We start from the raw sequence: 22,173 nt of genomic DNA, 5'->3' as shown, positions 1-22,173 counted from the left end.
CTGGTTGCCTGTCCTGGCCGTGAACTATATACAAGGGCTTCACGTTGGTCAAATGGAGATATTAAGTTCCAGAAACAAATCTGGGTTTTGGAGGACCTAAAGTTTGCAAAATTTGGAAGATCGTCTTTCAGGAAAAGAAAATCTCTCTTTCATACGTTTTCCAAAAACACATGGGCTTTGGGATGAACACATTGTCAGGGGGACCGAGCCAGGGAGAGGTCCCCCGACATCAGTTTCATTAGCTTCAGAGTTGAGCACACCCTGGCCAGGCCGACTTCACGGATGCCGAGTTCCTTTTCACTAATAATCACGACTTTTCAAACATTTCAAACACTATGCTCGTCCGTATCTATGATGAAACATCTAGATGCCGAAACTGCTAAGCAAGCTGACTGAGAGAGTCAGCTAATCACGAGATGCTCCCGGGCACTATTCAGATGTGCTCCCCTTGGGTTTTAACATTTATTTGTTTTCAATTTTTGCTTTAACATTTAACACTTCTTGGCACGAACGAAGTTGCACGTACTGTTGTGGCCACTTGGGCTGGATCAACTCTTTTTACCCGCATGATGACTCTGTTACTATCCCCATTTTATGAGTGGGGAAAAGGAGGCACAGAGAGGGTAAAGTCCTTACCGAAAGTCACACAGTGACTGTAAGTGTAAGTGACATGGCCGTGCTCTCTGTCATCCTGCCTCCGATTCCTGTGGATGCGAGGCTGTGAAACCCGACGTTGTTCGTCTGCTCACATAGAACTGCACCTCACGCAAGGCCGTTGAGGCTCCAGGTTCGTCCTGGAACTGGCCCTCTCTGTAACTCTGAAGCATCCATTCACTCCCTCTGGGCTTGGTACATGCATTTACCTTTCGAGGCACCTGTCCATGGATGCCGGCTGGCCCTCTCCAGAGAATGAGCCCATGGCTGATGGAGAGGCTCAAAAGGGCTGGGAGGCATCTAGAACCTGCTGAACCCTGAGCTCCTCCAGACAGACCCTGAAGGGACAGCAGTGACTCACGGCCCCTTCTCCACTGTCTCTGAAATCCTGGCCTTTACGAACAGCCATGGAGAGAAAGCGAGCATGTGAAAATGCATGCTGAAATAACACAGAAGGCAGCTATGATGTATATTTTACTCTCTGAGCAGCTCTCAGCTTTGTGACTTAAATAATGCATTTTCTGACTATGGGACGGAAGAATAAAAAAAAAAAAAAAAGGCGGGAGCAGAAAACTTCAGCAAGAATGGAGGAGATTAAAAAGAGATGTTTTTGCTGTGTGTGAAAGCGTTTTAAAGGCTATTCCATAGCGAGATCAAAGCAAGGACCAAAGAAAGCAAACGACGAAAAGAAGCAAGAAAAGGGATGTGAGGCACAAAATACCAAAGTGTTAAACTAAATATATCACACAGAGTTGTGCATTCATGAGAGGCACTTTGAAAAGGAAAGCCATCCCTGATTTCAATTCCTTTGTTAAGAAATTCCTCTCCCCTGCTTCTTCCATTTAAATTTCACCTTAAAAAAAAAATAAAAAAAAGACAAGTAGCCCAAATGGGAAACATCATAATGCCCATAGATGGTGCCTCCAAGTTGCTGCCCCAAATTAAAAGAGCATTCTCCTACCTTGCCCCATCAAAAAGCAGTCGAAAGTCTGGTATTTGCAGCTGATTCTAATAATAACGTGTGAATTTAAGCGATAAAATTTGTCTACAGGCTGGAGTGTGTTTTTCTTTCATTATGTTTCTTATTTACTGTGATATTGATTCTGAATGCTCTGAAGCCGGCAAAAATTTTTCCTTGAAATAGCAAAAGTCACCGTCATTAAGGGCAGGGGTGGGGCGGAGAGGGGGGCGGGGAGAGCAAAACAGAACACAAGAAACACGAAGCCTTGGAGACAACGGGCTCACATCTTGGCGCTTGGTCACTTTGAGTTTTCTTTAAATGCTATTGGCAAGCCCAGGAATGCAATAACTTAGAGCAAGGCATCTGGTCAGCCCCCTCTTCCCTAGCATTTGGGGACTCTGCATTCAGAGCCCTGAATGCTCCAAGGTCAACGGCAGCGCGGATCCTACGCGCAAGGAAGACGCTCGTGCGTGCTCACAAAACAACGGCGCGTGTTGAAGCGTCACGTAGCATGACAGTGTTTCTGTAAATAGCTTTTGTTAGGGTCCCGGGGGCCTGCAGAACCTCGTGTGTCTCTGCGAACCCAGGTGACCATCCAAATGTAGACTACAGGCGCTGACCGGGCAGAACAGATATGAGCTGGACTACTGCACAGGAGCATGCTGGCGACACAGGGCAGGGATGTTTTGATGTGGAAAAAGAATGAAAATGGCAAGGTCTCGCGAAGAGGGAGTGCTGTGGGGCCGGACGTATTTGTGTTGCATTTACACCGAGCCAGGGGCACCTGGGGAGGCAGGGCCACGCCCGGCCAGAAGCACTCATCTTGAGCTGCCGAATGACACCCACTCTGCACTTGTACATCCCGCGGGGGTGAACTACTGGCAGCTGGTTGTCCTCTCTCGCGCGTGAGAAGAGCAGGAAATCGGTGGCCAGTCAGGACCTACCCTCACGACTCTGAAGGCAGCCATCTTGCCATAAGGACGTAAGAGCGAGAGTAAGTAAAGGGTTTGCTCTAGGCTCTCTGCTGGTCTTGGTCACGGGCCTTTCCAGACCCCGTAGCATAGCCTGAGACCAGAGCAAGCAGACCAGAGCTTGGGGCTAAAGTAATCTACAGACACTCGTGTCAATGCCAACTCAAGTACCCAGCTCATTTTTCCAATAAAATATGGTCAAAGCTGGAACACTGCTCTTGGAGGAACAAAGGTGAAAGTGGCTTTATTTGGTCGTCCTGACAACTACTGCAACCATCCCTGGGCTTCCTTGCTCCACATCTCTACCCGTCCCACCTCTATCCTGGCGGATCCCCAACCCGGGCTGGGCTATTCAAGCAGCCCTTGGCATCCCTCTTGCTCTGAGGCTGCATAGCATTGCTGGAGAACATCAACACTCTCCTTCCTTAATCCTGTGGCTCGGTGAGGCTCTCAATATCTGAGATGCCCTCTCTCTGAAACTCCAGTCCACCCATCAGTTCTTACACGTCAAATCCCATCTACACCCTTCCCTCTGTGTGCCCCAAGCTTCCCTGCCTCTATTTGAGAACGTCTCCCCACTGTATCTTCTTCCTATTTCCATATGTCCCAAATCTCTCTGGAGATGGCCAGTCATTCGCAAACACTTTTAAATGCCTGGGGCTGACTGGCCCCTAGCCCAACCTCACTCTTATCACCGGGGTGCGTCGGAACCTCCAGCATTCTTACTGGGTTCCTATCAGTGTGAACCCAAAGTCTGACCACAAGGCAAACATTTCAACACATATTCTAGACAACTTCTGGTTCTTGTAGAGTGCAACTATCCCCTTTGGCACTATAGTCATGGACACCAAGGTTAAAACAGAAACTTCTCCTCCACGGGAGGCTGGGTTGGAAGATCAAGAGTTAATCGGATTTTGCACTGAGGGGATGTCACCCAAATGGAGTAAATGACCAAAAGAGCTCGTTTGAACCTGCAGGCATCATAAGACTCAGCAGTTGTGTTCTTGGGCACAGAGACAAATATTGCTTTTCGTACAAACATCTGTACGGAAACACTGATAGCAACTTTATTTGCGAAAACCCCCAAACTGAGACAACCCAAGTGTCCTCCGACGGGCCAGGGTCAAACAGACTGTGGGGAAGCCGTATCACGGAACTCTGTGCAGAAGTCAAAAGGAATGAACTCACGGCACCCCGCAACGTGGGCAGATCTCGGGGGACTCATGCGGCGTGTACAAAGCCAATCACGAAGATTCGATACCGTACGGCTCAACCGAGGGAACAGTCTTGCAACAGCAAAACTATAGGCTGCAGAACAGATCAGTGGTTGTCAGGGGTATCGAAGGAGAGCGTCGGGGAGCGTTGAGGTGCCAGGACAGTTCTGTACCTGAATTGTGTTTGGTTATAAAAATCCACACCTATGATAAAACTGCACAGAACGGTCTCCACACACACGCACCAACACAGACACACACGCGTGTTCAACTGGTGAAATCAGACTAAGCCCCGTGGATGGTACCCAAGTCAATGCACTTGTTATAAGCCTGCACTAGAGTTCTGCAAGATGGTAACCATTGGGAGAAACTGAGTGGAGACACATAAGACTTCTCATACATTGTTGCAACCTCTGGCGAATTTATAGTTGTTTCAGAATAGCGAGGGGTTTTTGTCTTAGGAGTGAATTTTAAATCCAGTTAGGGGGCGCCTGGGTGGCTCAGTCGGTTGAGCTTCTGACTTCAGCCCAGGTCATGATCTCGTGGTCCATGGGTTCGAGCCCCGCATCGGGCTCTGTGCTGACAGCTCGGAGCCCAGAACCTGTTTCAGATTCTGTGTCTCCCTCTCTCTCTGACCCTCCCCTATTCATGCTCTGTGTCTCTCAGTCTCAAAAATAAATAAACATTAAAAAAAATTTTTTTAAAGCCAGTTAGACTATGAAGCTTTCACTGGGGTTCTTTCACGATCTCCAGTGTAAAGACATACACACTCTCTTTTTTAAATTTTTTAATGTTTATTTTCCGGGGGGGGGGGGAAGGGGCAGAGAGCGAGGGAGACACAGAATCCGAAGCAGGCTCCAGGCGCTGAGCTGTCAGCACGGAGCCCGACGCGGGGCTCGAACTCACGAACTGCGAGATCATGACCTGAGCCGAAGTCGGATGCTCAACCCAATGAACCACCCAGGTGCCCCCACACTCTCTTTCTTAATCTTTCCCCCTCGTGGCCTGAAAATACATGAGGGGAAATGTAAATACACAACCTAGTTGTGATTACCGACCCCCAGAGCAAACGCCGTCACACTGCGGTGATCTGGTAGGGGACAAAACCAAGCCTTGTTTCTGATTAGGAAGGCTCTTTACAGGCAAGGGGAAAGGCAGGTGACGTTCCAATAAGGAAGCCTGGCCCGGCACGGGGCATGGAGTTGCGTGATAACAAGTTGTCTCCTGGCTGCTTGACTCAGAGCCTCCACCACACAGGGGAAACCGTTATCTTCCAGAAACACAGGACTCCTCCTATCCCCGCAATTATAAACCAGGAAGAAAAGCAAACAATGCCGTCGCGCCGTCTCCAAAATCCCTTCTGGAAGTCCGGAGGGTGTAACCTTCCACGCAGAAAAGTTCTCTAACTCGAACCACCCTGCTTTCACCCTCTGAATGCGCCACGCAAGGGAAGAGACTGACCGGGTGGGCTGGTCCCCCAGGGAAGGAGGAGGGACCAGGCGGACAACCGTCCTGATCACCAAGAGATGATTCCCGGAGATGAGTGCTTTCCGAGACCTAAACCACGAGAAGCAGAGCATCGAAGCCCAAACACGCACAGCAACGCCGAATGCAGAGCCTCCCAGGATGACGTCAGAGGAAGTACAAAAAAGAAAGCTTCGCGCTCGCGCAGTAACTGAACACATTCAGCAATCGCTGTAACTCAGCAGCGTGCGGGGGCCCTGGGAAGGCAGCGCAGAAGGAGCTGTGGTTCTTGCCCTCAAGGGTCTGACCGTCCAGAGCTGGGCAAATACGCAAAAGCAAGGCGGCAGGCCAAGTGGGGGGGGCAAAGCCCACAGTGATGCCCGGGCAGCGGAGGCGAAGGGCCCCGAGCCCTGCCGCAGCTGGGAAATCCGGGAAGGCTTCCCAGGGGAGGTAACCCAGAAGAAGAGTGTCCAAGAGTGATCTGGAGCTGGCAAATCCAATAGCACCGCGAGCACCCTCAGTGGGAACATCCTTTGCCATACCTCCCGGGACTTGCACTGCGGGCTTTTGCAAGGATTAACTCTAAAGCCGACAGTTTAAACCCTGCCTCAAAGCCACTGCTCTCCCCAAAGTACTCAACACCGGAAAAGGTAAGTGCCTTGGCCGACACCACACCAGATTCGATTCTGCTTTTTCCTCCACACTATTGCTTAAGAACAAAGAAGGTAATGAGGGAAGTTTTTAAAAAGTAGCTGAAAACTATGGAGAAGACCTATTTGAAAATGCATTAAGGATTATGACAGTAGAAATGAAGACTCTAATGTTCTTTTAATATTATTTTATTCCAGTACTATTTTAAGCCACTTTTGGAGAGAGGGAAGGAGAAGGGGGCGGGGAGAAGGGCAGAGGGAGAGAGATTCTCAAGCAGGTTCCACGCCCAGGGCAGAGCCCAAGGTGGGGCTCGATCCCATGACCCTGGGATCATGCCCTAAACCAAAGTCAAGAGCCAGACACTTAACCCCCTGAGCCACCCAGGTGCCCCACCATTAATACTATTTTGATGGTTGAAGTTACCCCTCATCTGAGTTTGGAAGGCACAATGAACTTCCACAGGAATTTGCACCTGACATATCCAAAAAGGTGAACTCAGTCCCCCTCCCATACCCACCACTTCTGCCATATCCTTTCAATGTTCATTTATTTTTGAGAGAGACAGAGCATGAGCTGGGGAGGGGCAGAGAGAGAAGGAGGCACAGAATCGGAAGCAGGCTCCAGGCTCTGAGCTGTCAGCACAGAGCCCCACGCGGGGCTTGAACTCACAGACCGCGAGATCGTGACCTGAGCTGAAGTCAGACGCTTAACTGACTGAGCCACCCAGGTGCCCCTACATTCCCCCCTCTTAATGAGTAGCACCAATACCCATCCTGTGCAGGGAGGCAACACCCCTCCATAACTCCTCCCTCCTCTTCCCCCTCCCCCAAAACCAATCAGTCCTCATGTGATTCAGCCGCCATGTTTCCACATCTGAAATATGGTAGCATATGAAAATAGGAAATCTCAAATCGGTGGTTAAAGGATGGAGTATTAAATAAATTGAGATAAGCACATGTTGAGACCAGGGTCTCCAGGCTGAAACTCTCATACCTGAACATGAAAATGTTTAATCCACTGGGAATTGATTTTGAAAAAAAACAAAACGATTTACCTGTAAGAAAATATGCATGAATATTTGCGCCCCCTGAGGATGATGAGTAACTTTCTCGGGGCGTCACTAAAAGAAAAGACTAATGGATCTGACTATGTAGAAATGTATAATTTATATTTGTCAAAAAATACAATAAACAAATTAACGTCAAAAGTACAGGTTGGGGAGAAACGCCCGTCAGATGACTGTGAAAGAAGTTTATTTAATATCTATAAAGTTCTCACAATTCAGTAAAGTGAAGACAAATTCTCCAGGAGAAAAAGAAATGAGGGGTCATCAACTGGCAAATCTCTATCAAAATAAAGACAATTAACCACATTTGAAAAACTTCCCGTCATCACTAGGGTTAAAAAAAACCCGTAGATTTAAAAGTATGTCATTTTTCACTCATCAGAACCGTAAAGACAAAAAAGAAATAATGAATCAGTGTCGATGAGAATGCAGAGAAAAAGACACTTTGATATCCTTCTCGTGGGATAGACCACATATCTGGAGAGCAATTTATCAATCCATATTAAAAGTTCTTAAAAACTGGGGTGCCTGGGTGGCTTGGTTAAGCGTCTGACTTCGGCTCAGGTCACGATCTCACCGTCCGTGAGTTCGAGCCTCTCGTCGGGGTCTGTACTGACAGCTCGGAGACTGGAGCCTGCTTCAGATTCTGTGTCTCCCTCTCTCTCTGCCCCCTCCCTCACGCTCTGTCTCTCTCTGACTCTTAAAAATGAACAAACGTTAATTTTTTTTTAATTATTAAAAATTAATATGGAATTTTGGGGGGAAGATGAATTTAACTCACGAATGTGACATGCTTCCCTGAAGCATAAACCCCGAAAACACTGATTTCTTTTTTAATATGAAAGAAACCCACACATGCTTTCCCAGGGTCAGAGAAAACACAAGAGGAGACACCAGCCACAATACCGGGGAAGCTGGAAAGTGGTGGAAAGTGCGCTGAGAGATGTCTAGCAGCCGACCTCCAGCTACCATGGGAAACACTGAGAAACCAATTCAACATACACCGGAGAATCCTCGAGAGATAATGAAGCCAGCCGCACCGGGTACCTCTTGAACTGGGGGTGACTAAACTGGGGAAACAGAAATGAGGGGCACCAGAAGGAAGGCCATTCGAAAGGAAACTGATCACTAGATCCCCGTCCCTACCCTGTGCTCCAGCCCCTGCGACCCTCTACTGTCAAAACTGGTGGCGATCCTGAGCAGACAGCAGGCTCACCAGACCTCGGCGGGGGGCCTCAGCTCGGGGAGGCAGAAACCAAACAGCAAAGAGCAAAAACCGTGTGGAACCAGACTGTGCAGGGAGAAAAACCGAAAACCAAAACAAAAGACGAAATATTATTAATATCCTCCAGGGGATAGGAAAACATATTGCTTCTATTAAATAAGAACAATATGCTATAAAAAGGAACTCTCAGAGAATAAAAATGGGCACTTGGAAGTAAAATCATGATGGCAGAGATAAAAAAAACTGACTAGAAGGGAAGGAAGATAAAACTCAAGAGAGAGCAAACAAAGCTGGGCAAAAATAGAAGGAAAGATAAGGTGGCAGAGAAAAAATAAGAAAATTAAAGGCTCCACCCAAGAGGCTTACTAATGGAATAGTGGGAGACGCTGAAATAGAGAAACGAGGAAAATGGGGAGGGATTATCAATGGAATGTTCCAAGAAATTTTCTGAAAACTGACAGACATTAGATTCCAGATTGAAGCCACTAAACTGACCCACACTAAGGCTCATCATCGTGGATTTCAAAACTCTGGGGACAAAATGGAAGATTCCACCAGCTTCCAGAAAGGAGAACACACACACACACACACACACACACACACACACACACGATCAGAAATCGGAATGCCTTTGGTTCCTTTACAAAACATTGAAAAAAGATAATGAAGCCAAAACATCAAAATCTGAAAGAAGGGAGTATCTGTCTCAACCAGGCCATCGATCACACAGAAAATGAGGATAAAGCTTTCTTCAGACACGGATGATCTCAAAAGACTTTATCTTCCTCATAGTCCCTTAATGAGGCTTCTAGCTGTTATGTTGCACCAAAACAAGCACGTAAACCAAGAAAAGAGAAAAGCCTGGAATTTAGCATAGGAGAGGGGGCAAAGGAGGTCCCCAGGAGGATGGTGAGGAGGGATCCAAGGTGACAATGACCTATAGCCACTGCAGCCAACTGTCCACAGCGGGGCAGCGGGACTTGAGGCGGACACATGGCGAGTTGCCATTACTCTTGCTTCTGCAAACTCACCTCATTTTCGACTGAGGATAGATTGCTTGAATGAGCCCAGAACTTTCAATATGAATTGATAAATTGTTCAGATATGCGGTTCTGTCCCATGAGAAGGATATGAGAGTCTTTTTTCTCTGTATCCTCACCGACACGGACTCTTACTAATCTTTGTCATCTTTGCTGCTCTGATGAGTCAAATGATGTCTGAATGAGGATAGATTGTCCCCATTCTTCCCTATAATGGGATATTCTGACCACAGGCTGACACAGTCTGTGCTCTCTCTCGCCATGCCCGCTGCCTGGATCAGCGGAGGACATTCATTTCATCCCCCAGACGTGGTCTGCTTCGACCTCCTTCTAAGAGTAGGCAACGCGCCTTGATGAGGTCGCCGGCAGAAAACACAGAGCAGCCATTCCTTCGGTCCCGATTTTTGCCTTATCCCCAGCACTGGTGCACACAACAGCCTGCCAGATGTCCCCACAAGGGTGGGTCCTGTGTTTCCCTGAGCTCGCTCGTGACTTAGCTGTCTTCTCCAGAAGAAGAAGCCTTTGTAAACAATTAAGATAGTACACGGGTCAGTACTCTCGTTCTTGACATGATAGGATATCAGGCATTTCGTAAAAAGTGCATTTCGTCAAAAGGATAAAGGAGCCAGGAAAACTAAGCGAAAAATAAATAAATAAAAGGCATCCAGATTGGAAAGTAAGAAGTAAAACTGTCACTACTTGAAGGTGACGTGACATTACAGGCAGAAAGCTCTGAAGAATACACACACACACACACACACACACACACACAATCAGAGCTAAGAAACAAGTTTAGCAACGTAGAAGAATACAAGATCAATATACAAAACTCAGCTGCATGTCTATACGCGAGCAGTGAGTAGTCCAAAAATGAAATAAAGAAAGCAATTCTACTTATAATCCTACTGACAATTCAACATCAAAAATAATAAAATATCTAGGAATAAATTTAGACAAAGAAAGCAAGACTTGTAGGGGAGCCTCGGTGGCTCAGTCAGTTAAGCATCCGACTCTTGATTGTGGCTCTGGTCATGATCTCAGAGTTGTGGGATCGAGCCCTGCATCAGGATCCACGCTCAGCAGGATTGGGATTCTCTCTCCTTCTCACTCTGCCCCCTCTCCTCATGCATATGTGTGTGCTCTCTCGCTCTCTCTCAAAATAAATAAATAAACATTTTTTTTTAAAAAAACAAGAAGACTTGTATATTGAAAATTATAAAACATTGTTTAAAGAAATTAAAGAAGATCTAAATAAATAGAAAGGCCCTCCACGTCATGGTAATCTCTACACCCAACATGGGGCTCCAAATCACAACCCCAAGATCAAGAGTTCGCACACTCTGCTGACTTAGCCAGCCAGGTACCAAAGACATTCCATGTCATGGATTGGAAGTATTAATATTGCTAAGATGACAATACTTTTCAAATTGACCTATAGATCCAATGCAAAATCCCTGACAAAATTCCAACTGCCTTTTTGAAGCAATGGACAAACGTGTCATATGACCCATGTGGGACCCAGAATTCACACGTCAACACGTGGGACCCAGAATGGACAAAACAATCCTGAAAAAGAAGAATAAGTCTGGAAGACTCACTTCCTGATTCTTAAAACTTGCTATAAAGGAAGAGTTATAAAGACAAGGTGGTACTCACACAGGGATAGACACATAGATCAATGACATAGGATTTAAAGTCCAAAAATAAACCCTTACACTTACAAGGCAATTTATTTTTGGCATGGATGCCATGACCATTCAATGGGAAAAAGAACAGTTCCTTCAACAAATGGTACTGGGACAACTGAATATCCTCATGGAACAAAAAAATAATAATAATAATTTGGACCCCTACCTCAAACCATACACAAACATGAATTCACAATGGATATGGAGCTACATGTAGGAGCTAAAACTCCAAGACACTTAGAAGAGAATATAGGTGTAAATCTTTGTGACCTTGGACTAGGCAATGGTTTCCTAGATATGACACCAAAAGCTCAAGCACCCAAAGAAAAAAATAAAAAACTTGACTTTCATGACCATGAAAAGCTTTTGTGCATCAGAGGACACTATCAATAAAGAGAAAAGACAATCCACAGAACGGAAGGAAATATCTGCAAATACATTTGCAAAATTACATACAGAATATATTTGATAAGAGTGTGTGACCAGAAGACATAAGCAATTACAATTCAACACTAAGAAGACAAATAACCCATTTTAAAAATCGGCAAAAGGGGGCGCGAGGGTGTCTCAGTTGGTTAAGCGTTCCACTTCGGCTCAGATCATGATCTCAAAGTTCATGAGTTCAAGCCCTGCGTCGGGCTCTGTGCTGACAGCTCGGAGCCTGGAGCCTGCTTCAGATTCTGTGTCTCCCTTTCTCTCTCTGCCCTTCCCCCACTCGCACTCTCTCTCTCACTCAAAAATAAATAAACATTCAAAAAATAATAAATAAACAAACAAATAAATAAATAAATAAAATTCAAGTTGACAAAAGATTTCAATAGACATTTATCCAAATAAGACAGACTAATGGGGGCGCCTGGGTGGCTTAGTTGGTTGAGCATCCTACTTCGGCTTAGGTCATGATCTCATGGTTTGTGGGTTCAAGCCCCGCGTCGGGCTCCGTGCTGACAGCTCAGAGCCTGGAGCCTGCTTCGGACCCTGTGTCTCATTCTCTCTCTGCTCCTTCCCCACTTGTGCTCTGTCTCTCAAAAATAAATAAAAGTAAAAATAAATAAATAAATAAATAAGACAGACTAATGGCAAGCAAGCACATGAGAAGATGCTCAAAATAATCAGTCATTAGAGAAATGCAAATAAAACCATGAGATACCACCTTACACGCACCACGGTGGCCTTTGTGTGTTTTTTTTAAAGGAAAATAACAAATATTGAGGATGTGGCGAAACTGGGACCTCATACATTGCCAGTAGGAATGCAAAATGGTGCCGCTCCTGCGAAAAACCGTGTCGTTGGGGAAAACAGTCTGATGGCTTCTCAAGATACGAACCGTGGAATTATCACAGGACCCAACGATTCCACTCCTAGGTAGGTACCCAAGAGAACTGAAAACATTCCACACGACAACTTTTACATGAACGTTCCTAGCAGTATTATTCGTAACAACCAAAAAGCAGGAACGCCCCACCTATCCATCAATGGAAGAATAAAGAAAGGTCATGTGCTACCTCCACACAACCGAATGTCGCTGAGCCACAAAAAGAAATGACGTAAATCCATGCCACCACACAATGAACTTGGGCGACAGTACGTTGCAGGAAACAAGACAGACACCAAAAGCTACAGGCTGTACATTTCATTGATAGCAAATGTCCAGGAGAGGCAAACTCATAGAGACAGAAATACTTGGTTGTTGCCCCAGGACCTGGGAGAGATGGCTAAACAGGTCCAGGATCTCTTCGGGGGGACGATGAAAATATTCCGGAATTAGATCGTGGTTACAGTTGCAAAACGTCGTGAATATACTGAAAGCCACCGAACTATACATACTTCATAAGGGTGTATTTGATGTTATGTGAATTCTATCTCAATTAAAAGTAAGGGACAAGAGGGTCACCTGGAGGGTTCAGTCCGTTAAGCATCCAACTCTTGATTTCGGCTCAGGTCACGATCTCACGGTTCGTGGGCTTGAGCCCCGCGTGGGGCTCTGCACTGACAGCTCAGAGCCTGTTTGGGATTCTCTCTCTCCCTCTCTCTCTGCTCCTCCCCCACTTGCACTATCTCAAAAATAAATAAACTTCAAAAAAAAGTAAGGGAAAATCATAAAGGATGACCGTGACGGGGTGTGGCAAGAGTGATGATTGATACAATTCCGTGCCCCTGAATTCCCTCAGCCTCAACCCCTCAAACAAAGATCAAAGCGGAAAAAACGCTGATGATCTGAACAAAGACCAGTGGCTTGGGACACCGCCAGGCGGGATCACGTTCAAGAGGGACTAAGCAGATGCCGAGAAACAGAGCAGAAACAGAATGAAAAGCCTTCTGGTCTTTGGTGACGAGGTAAAGCCCTTCACTGACAGGAGATAACGAGAAGCAGGTCTGCGAGGCCGAGAGGAGAATGCTAAGTTAGTCATAGGACAGACTGAGCTTACGGTTCAGAGGGACCCTGGCCCTTGAGGAGAGAGAGGACGCAGGTCTGGAGCTCAGGGGAGAGGCTGAATTGCTCTGCGCTGCAGGGATGGATCTGGAGACCATTCACCATGTGCCCATGGGAGGAAGCGCCCCGCGTGTCCCGACGCTGAGAATCATGAGTGATCCCCTCGAAGCAGGGAGCCGAAGCAGAGAAGACAGCGGTGCTGGGGTCTCAGGAGGAGACAAGTGCCAGGAAGGAAGCCACCAACAATGTCAGACGTGGCCGGATCAGAGCAGGAAAGTGCCCGCTGGACGGGGTGAGCCGCGATCACTGGTAAATTTTGCCCGAGGGATTTCGGTGTCATGTACAGGAGCACAAAGAATTGCATCTTACCTGGGTTTAACTTGGGTCAACATCAGTATTCAAGCCGAATGAAACAAATGTAAAAACAAACCTAACAAGTGAAAGACCCTGACTTACCTGTACACACAGGTCCTGAGCCTTCTGGCTTTATTCACACACTCCCTGGACCAGGTGGTTTTTCTTTCTTTCCTTCCTTGCTTCCTTGCTTCCTTGCTTCCTTCTTTCCTTCCTTCCTCCCTCCCTCCCTCCCTTCCTTCCATCTCTCTCTCTCCTTTTTCCTTTCTTTCTCTGTTTCTTTCTTTCTTTCTTTCTTTCTTTCTTTCTTTCTTTCTTTCTTTCTTTCTTTCTTTCTTTCCTGATAAAGCTTGGTTTTCCTTTAATGGATATGATAACATACAGGTGTGGGATTCTAGTTCCCACCTGAGCCAGGCATGACCGGCTTGAGAATGGACCACTCTACCCTCGTGAAAATGATGTTTGCAGATCTTTTTTAATAAAAAGAGAGCTATGATGCTTCACAGTTCAGGGGGGGAAACAGGATGAATATTGTTTTTACTATAGGATCTTAACTATGTAACACCTGCATTAAAAAAAAAGAAGGGAGTGGGGTGCCTGGGTGGCTCAGTTGATTAAGTGTCCGACTGCGGTTCAGGTCATGATCTCGTGGTCCGTGGGTTCAAGCCCCACGTCGGGCTCTGTGCTGACAGCTCAGAGCCTGGAGCCTGCTTTGGATTCTGTGTCTCCCCCTCTCTCTCTCTGCTCCTTCCCCGCTCACACTCTGTCTCTCTCTCTCAAAAATAAATAAACATTAAAAAATTTTTTTAAAAAAAAGAAAGGGAGGGGGAACCTTTGGCTGGCTCAGTTGGTTGAGCATCAGACTTTTGATTTTGGCTCAGGTCATGATCCCAGGGTCGTAAGATCAAGCCCCATGTCAGGCTCTGCACTGAGCATGCAGCCTGCTTGAGATCTCTCTCTCTCTCTCTCTCTCTCTCTCTCTCTCTCTAATAAAAAAATTTTTTTAAGAAGGGGAGAACGGGGGGAATGAACAGCTGCCTTCAGTTACTCTCTGCGGTATTTGTATTTTCCAGTTACTTTTTGACACATTCAAAGTTTCCTACAAAGAGAGCACGCATTACTTTTAAGATCGGAAAATACAGTAAGGCTGGGGAAAAATGGTTTAATCAAACTTGAGCAGAAGGTAAGCAGGGATAACAATATTAAGGTTAGATGAACTAAATTCGAGGCAAGGAAAAAAGTATGCTTTTAAGATAAAGGGAGTATTACATCAGGGTGATAGCCACCACTAACGATGAAACCACACAGACACGAATCTACAGTTACCAAAGAAACTGACAACGAGATACAGAAATCAAGCATTATTAGGGACATGGGAAGGAAAAGTCATCGTAGGAGGAGATTTGAAAACACCATCATCAAAAAGCCTTAAGAAAATAAACTCGTAGTCTATCTAAATACACAAAATTGATGTCTGGCAAGAATTCAATTCCATGATTACAGTGCGTGTGGGGGGGTCTTTTCAAGTGTATATAGAACATTTACAAAACTCGATGATACCAGTCACAAAGAAAATCTCAACAGAGAAAAAAAATGTTAAGCCCCTCTTGCAGTTAAAGAGAAGGTATTTCTAGCCTGGAGAAAATACAGAAGCTAGAAGGAAGGACAGAAAAGGGGGAAAGAGTGTTAATATAGTCTCCTCCTGGTCCACCGGGATTTGCAGGGTGGGTGGGGGGACAGAGGAGGATGAATGGGAATTAACTTGATGATCAGGCTGGACCGAATATCTCTCCCACCCCGTTTCTCACCCACTGAACAGCTTTATTTAAATGCGAACCCCTGAGATGGTAACTCAGTGGTTCTCAACTGTGTGGTTCCTGTAGGGGCAGGATCAGCACCTCCTGGGAATTTGTAAGAAATGCACATTCTCAGCCCTACTCCAGACCTCCTGGAGCACAATTTCCTCCAGGGTGGGGCTCCAGGAGGTTCTGATCGGAAAGCCGAAGAAGGTGCCTAAGTACCCCGGGAGCAGACTGGCTCAGAAGAGGAGTGGGCTTTATACCCCTGGCTCCCGGAGTCCCCCAAGTGGGATTAAGCTGCCTCAGCCACAGGGGCCACCTGCATATCATGCCCTTCCTGTCCTACTTCCCCCGAGCCCCTCGAGGTGTTCTCTCCCCCTCGCAAATCAACTAACACACTCAAATCTTTGTCTCAGGGTCTGCTCCTGGGGGAGCCCAAACTAAGACGCCCACCAGAGACCAGAGTTTCCATTCTGGTCGAGACCAGCTTGGACCCCCATTTCTCTCTGGCTGAGCTCCGCCAAGATCTCCTCAGGGGAGGGAGCCCCACTGGCCGTGGGTCCTCACCCCAATGCCGTCCCGGCACCCGCTCTCTTCTCTGGGTGTGCGAGCTCTTCTCTGCCCCGCCTCCTGCCACAAGGCCACTTAGCACCCCCCCCCACTTGCCCTTTGCCAGCCTCGTTCATCTTTGTCACTCACTCCCAGGTTGGGTGAGACTCACCGAGGGCCGATGCCAGACGGGCCCTGAGAAACCCCGTCCTATCCAGCACCATGGGAGGTCAGTTGTGCAAGACGGGGAGGTATCACGTGCTACGTGCTGGGTAGGTAGGGGAATGGGTGCTGGGGGAGCACCCAGCTAGGGCCGTAGGACGGCAGCAAAGGATTCTCTGAGCAGGGCACCCGCAGGGGACACCTGGGGGACTCAGCCACCAAATGGAGGGAAGGAGGATCAGGGATGCCCCCTGCTGATGCAAGGGGTCCATAGTGGGCACGGAGCATGCCTCGAGGGGCTCTGGGAGCCACGTCAGGGAGACAGGCTTCGCCAGATGGCTTAGAGGCTCCAAGGAACTGAACGCGCCACGTTCTCACAAGAAGACCGCCAGGGCCAGTGTTAGCAGAATCTACACCTGGTGGAATGGCCAGAGGTAAAAAGAGATGTGAAAAATACAGCCAGTGACCCCTCCGTCCTCCAACTCTGGAGGAGGCCTCGGAGAAGGCGGTACCCGACTGGCATATTGCCGGGCCCAGGTGCACGGGAGCCCTTCGGGGGCCCAGCCAGCCAGTTCAGAAGGGGCAGGGGGACTTCAGTGCCGAGGCCAATGACGTGGCTCAGCCCTGAGCTCCCGGAGATAGCCGGGTGCCACACGGCACCCGTGGCATCGTCCTGGCTCCTGTTCACCCTCTCCTAGCCCGGGAGCACACGCGGGGTAATCTTTCTCCTTCTCTACCCAGCACGCTGAGAGCCAGGGCTTTAGCCTGCCCTAGTCCTCCCGTGGCTCAGAAGATAAGCCTCCTTGGCCTTCAGCGTGCACCCTGGCTGGCTTTCTCCTGTGGCATCAGCTGGTGGGGGTTTCTCCCTGCGGCGAGCGCAGCGCATTACCTTAGGCCAGGAGCCAACACAAGGGCACGGTTAGCAAGACCCATCCGCCGCCACTTGGACACCAGGCCTCCCCCTGACCCGCCTCTAGGGACCCCGGAGGATTTTTGTTCCTGCTGCCCAATACCTGCCTGTTTTATATATATATATATATTTTTTTAATTGAAACTTTTTTTTTAATTTTTTTTTAACATGTATTTATTTTTGAGACAGAGAGAGACAGAGCATGAACAGGGGAGGGGCAGAGAGAGAGGGAGACACAGAATCTGAAACAGGCTCCAGGCTCTGAGCTGTCAGCACAGAGCCCGACGCGGGGCTGGAACTCACGGACCGTGAGATCATGACCTGAGCCAAAGTCGGACACTTAACCGGCCGAGCCACCCAGGCGCCCTGCCTGTTTTATATTTTTTAAACTGAGCCGCTATTCTAAAGAGGGCCGACCTCAAAAACACCTGTGAACACTCCTCGTTTCTACCTCCAGTCATTTTTGGCTCGGCGGCCCAGAGAGGACTTCGGATGCAAGATGAGTGGTTCCCGTCCCAGGACGGAATTTCACTGTTTTGTTTTTTAAGTTTATTTATTTACTTTGAGAGAGAGACAGAGACAGCTCGAGTGGGAAAGGGGCAGAGAGAGAGGGAGGGAGAGGGAGAGAGAGAGAGAGAGAAAGAGAGAGAGAGAAAGAGAGAGAGAGAGAGAGAGAGAGAGAGAGAGAATCCCAAGCACACTCCACCCTACCTGAGCAGAGCCCCATGCAGGGCTCAAAGTCACGAAACCTCAAGATCATGACCTGAGCCAAAACCAGGAGTTCGGACGCTCAACCGACTGAGCCACCTAGGTGCCCCCAGAATTTCATTTTTATTTTACCTCTTGGGAAAGGACGGTGGCAGTGGGTAGGGCTGGGGCGGGGAGTGGGGAAGAATCTAGGCGCCTCTTGTCATCTACTTTAAGTAATATGAAGAAAGGAGAATGAGTCCATCTATGTGGTCAGTAACTTCTTTTTTTTTTTTAATGTTTATTAATTTTTGCATTGATAGCAGAGAACCCGATGCGGGGCTCGAATCACGAGATCATGACCTGAGCCGAAGTTGAACGCCCCATCGGTAATGTCTTAGTTTTTTCTTAATGTTTCTTTATTTTGAGAGAGCAAGAGAGAGCATGAGCAAGCTGGGGAGGGGCAGGGAAAGAGAGGGACACAGAGAATCCCAAGCAGGCTCTGTACTGTGAGTGCGGGGCCCGACACGGGGCTCGATTCCACGAGCCAAAGCTGAAATCAAGAGCTGGATGCTTCACCGACGGAGCCACCCAGGGTGCCCTGCCAGTCATTTATTCCTAAGAGCCCTGCAGGCCTGGAGGTCTAATGGGCCAGTGCTCGTGCGCCCAGATGTCTTCCTCTCTGTAGCTATGCCCCAGGGACAGGAGACAAAGACAGGTGGACTCGTGTTACAATGCAAGTGGCATTCTCCCCCTTGCTGACACGGCGCGCTCCCAGGATCCTCTCCAAAACACTCGTGCAGCTTGGCGGCCCCCATACCTTCGTCACTGTTGTCGTCCACCAGGATGATTTCCTTCAGCAGGTGCGTCGGCGTGTGGTTGACCGCGCTGTGGACTGACCGCAGGATCACCGACAGGGCCTCGTTCACGAAGATGAATATGATGGAGATCTGGGGCAGCTCCTTGGAGTACTTCAGTTCCTTGCACCTGGGGGAAGAGAGCCAGCCGAGTAGAGTCAGAGGAAGGCGGAAGGCACGGGCGCTGCGGATGGACATGGCCCACGTGCGCCCAAGGTGTGCGTCACCAGTTCCCTCTGGGCCCCCCTTGGCTGAGAACAAAGACTGGAACCTAAGGAGGAGATCGTTAAGGGGTCCAGCCCCAATTCTCCTCAACCTGCCGCCCCAAAGGAACCAGTCTCGGGTACGTATCTCGCGTCTCCCAGGCGGCCTGGGTGCCCGTTCACACCGCCTGGTCCTACTTTACTGCCCACCTGCCCCACTCCCTACTCGGGCACCTGCGTTTCCATGCCTGGAGGCTGCTTTGCTGCCGCCCCACCCCCATCTGCTCCCATCCAGAGGCGGCCAGGAGTTGAGGCATGAACACCCCAGCTCGCTCACCCCAGGAGCAGGCTGACTCCAAGGGCAGCGGTTTACAAGGGCTTCCAGGGTCCCCCTAGTGAAACGAGGGAGGGTTCCCCCTCCATCACCCACCGTGGCCATCTGCATTCCCCACCCTTCGGGGGATGCCTTCCCTTCCAGGTCCTACTGCCCCACGCCCCTGGTGGTGTTTGCTCTCTCCACCTTCCGAATCAATGGTGCACTCAAATCTTAGTCTTAGGGTCTGCTTCTGGGGGAACCCAAACCAAGCAGCCCGCTCGGGTGGAACCTGCATTCCAGAATCAGACACGAAAGGCACATGTAAATAATCGTATTCAAGGAAGCGGGTCCTCGGCCTGCATAGGAGCGTGCTGCCGGGTACACCCCAACCCTTCTGGCAGGCGTTCCTAGAATCTCCTGGGGGGAGAGGCAGGAGATGGGACCGCCTGCCTTCGAGGTCCTCCCTCCTATGACCCAGCAGCTCCCCCATCCCGGAAAACCGGAATAAAAGAGAAGAGTCCTTTTCACCCAGGCTGGACACAGCGGTGTCGAGCTCTGGCCTCCCTGGAGGCTCCGTCGTGGGAACACCGCGCTCCGTCCAGGGGAGCACTCACGAATCTGGTCCTCTGCTTAGGCTGAGCCGCACTGGAAATACCAAGCGGAAACCAAATAGCATGGGAGAGGGCGCTAAGGCATTTCAATACATTCTCCTCCTCCTCGTGTGAGATCGGACAATATATAGCACAGGTGTTAGAGGAGAAAACAAAGGCAACAAGCTGAAGGAATGGAGTGAGGGGGAAGAGCACTGAAGAAAGAGCAAGAAAAACGGCTGTTTTTTATGCGGAACAGCTTGGGCTGTGTCGGGCCGTATTCATCAGGCAGGCAATTTTCGGAAGAAAATAAAGTTTTGTTACAAGATACATTTGTGTCTCCTGGAGGAGAACGTCCAGGGATCCATTGATCATGCAGCCTCATTTTTACCACGTCGCTGTAAATTCACTTCTGGGGCTGCCAGGGAGATTAGAATGGTTATTGACGGGCTCCCGGGCAGTCGGCGCGAATCATCTCATTTGCTGCACGGGGATCCGAGGGAGGAGGGCACCCCAGAAGGTCCCTCCGAGCCCCCTCGACCAACCTGGGCAGCTTACTCACCAGCCCGTCCCTGTGAGCACACGTTCCGGACGCGCCCACCTATTCCCAGCGCTCAGCCCCGGGCTCGTGTCTTTGGTCCTTGGTTTTTAACAGCTTCTGGCGCTTGGAACGCAGAAGCAGAGAGACCAGATTGCAGTGTCCCAGCACCTTCTTCTCCACCCACAGGCAACGGGGTCATGATGCAATCAGGACTGAGTTCTGAGTCAAGCCTCTCGGCTAGAGCAGGCAACTCGCGCCCCCAGGGTAAAGTGGGAAATGGGGGAGCCTCAAAGCCCCCACCCTGCCCCTTCATGGGCCAAGGTGGCCATTTGGTAAATCATGGTGGATGGGGGGGGGGGGGGGACAGGGATTTCAAAAATGAGAAAGCGCTCCGTCACACGCGCGGTACACTGTTCATAGGTCTTCACCTCTAAAACTGTCAAAATAATCCGCACCACACCTAGCTGTGGTGCTTGCCTGAGACCTCACAAGGGTCATCTGAGAGCCCCGTGACAATGCAACGTACCAACTAATGGAAGGACCCAGTCTGCCCGGCTGCCCCCCAGACCCCCCTTTCGGCTCCTCCGTTCCCTTCCGTATGCTCCCCAACGCATGGGCCAGGCTTCCAGAGTTTTCACGCAGCCCAGACCCTCCTTGCAGGACCCACCCAGGAGTCTCCTCCCCAGCCTGGCCACCCTGGTCTCTATCCTTGCCCAGCTGACAGTGCACCTCTCCTGGGCCCCATGTCCTCAGGCTTTCCCAATGGGCAGACGAGATGAATTCAGTCACTGTCATAAAAATCAGTGTTCTTTCCTTGGTCTTCTTTTTTTTTTTAAGTGTATTTATTTATTCACTGAGGTTTTTAAGCACTGAGGAGTAGGTGCTGACTCATACACACGTTACTTACAATCACACCCCCGGGGCCAGACAGGGCGGAAGATGAAGGGTGGTTGCTGTGGGGAGAGAGGCTCACTGGCCGTAGAAATGCAGAGAGAAAGAACAGACCACCAGACCACGGCTCCTGCCCGTAGGACTTGACACCGAATTCCCGCTGTGGCCTGATGACCCACAGCCAAGTGTTCCGTCCCCCAGTCCCTGCAGAGCCGAGGAGGCAGAAGGTGCTGAGCGCCCAGTTGCCCCGGTGGCTTGCACGGTGCTCTCGGGGGTGGCCGGGGGCGGGGCGGGCCGACTCGGGGAAGGAGAGGTCGGTTTCAGAGCTTGGTTTCCCGCCCCCATCTGTACAGAGTGGAACACACAGAACCCGACGTGTTTCCTGCCGCCCCGACGGCCTTCCAGCTGCAAAACCCGGGTAAGAGTAGCCTGGAAGGTTTAGGAGGATAAAAGAACGGATTCGGGATCTGCGAGGCACCCAGGAATGAGCAGAGGATGCTATGCCACAGCAACTGCCAAGTACTTCCAAATCCACAGCCGGGGGGGGGGGGGCATCCCGTGGGCTTCCTCTAGCAACACGGGCTCCCAGAAATCACAGGCCTCCTTTCAGAAACGGGTCAGTGAGCAATAAACAATCTTGTCTTAAAGAAGATGGTTGGCAGGCAAGCTGTCTTAAAGTCTGGATAACTTTCTTTTTTTTTTTTTTCTTTTTTTTCTTTTTGAGAGACAGAGAGACAGAGCGTGAGGGGGGGTAGGGGCAGAGAGAGAGAAAGAGAGAGAGAGGGAGACACAGAATCCGAAGCAGGCTCCAGGCTTCGAGCTGCCAGCCCAGAGCCCGACGCGGGGCTCGAATCCACGAACCGTGAGATCGTGACCTGAGCCGAAGTCGGACGCTTCACCGACTGAGCCACCCAGGCGCCCATTAAGAAGTCTGGATAATTGTCAA

The 22,173-nt window shown here is 49.3% G+C and overlaps 1 protein-coding gene across 3 annotated transcripts in view; it reads right to left on the bottom strand.

Annotated features, from left to right (window-relative positions):
* Positions 1–22,173, bottom strand: part of GALNT17 (polypeptide N-acetylgalactosaminyltransferase 17) — a 448,562-nt gene that overhangs the window by 221,428 nt on the left and 204,961 nt on the right. For all 3 annotated transcript variants that reach the window (XM_011290337.3, XM_023246705.2, XM_045048142.1), the window contains one exon: positions 18,650–18,816. In XM_011290337.3, coding sequence (XP_011288639.1) covers positions 18,650–18,816 — 167 coding nt within the window. The remainder of the gene's footprint in view (positions 1–18,649; positions 18,817–22,173) is intronic.

The sequence above is a fragment of the Felis catus genome, chromosome E3 (genome assembly GCF_018350175.1).
Source record: "Felis catus isolate Fca126 chromosome E3, F.catus_Fca126_mat1.0, whole genome shotgun sequence".
Lineage (NCBI taxonomy): Eukaryota > Metazoa > Chordata > Mammalia > Carnivora > Felidae > Felis > Felis catus.
The sequence above is the reverse complement of the archived record's forward strand: the minus strand, read 5'-3'. Positions and strand labels throughout refer to the sequence as shown.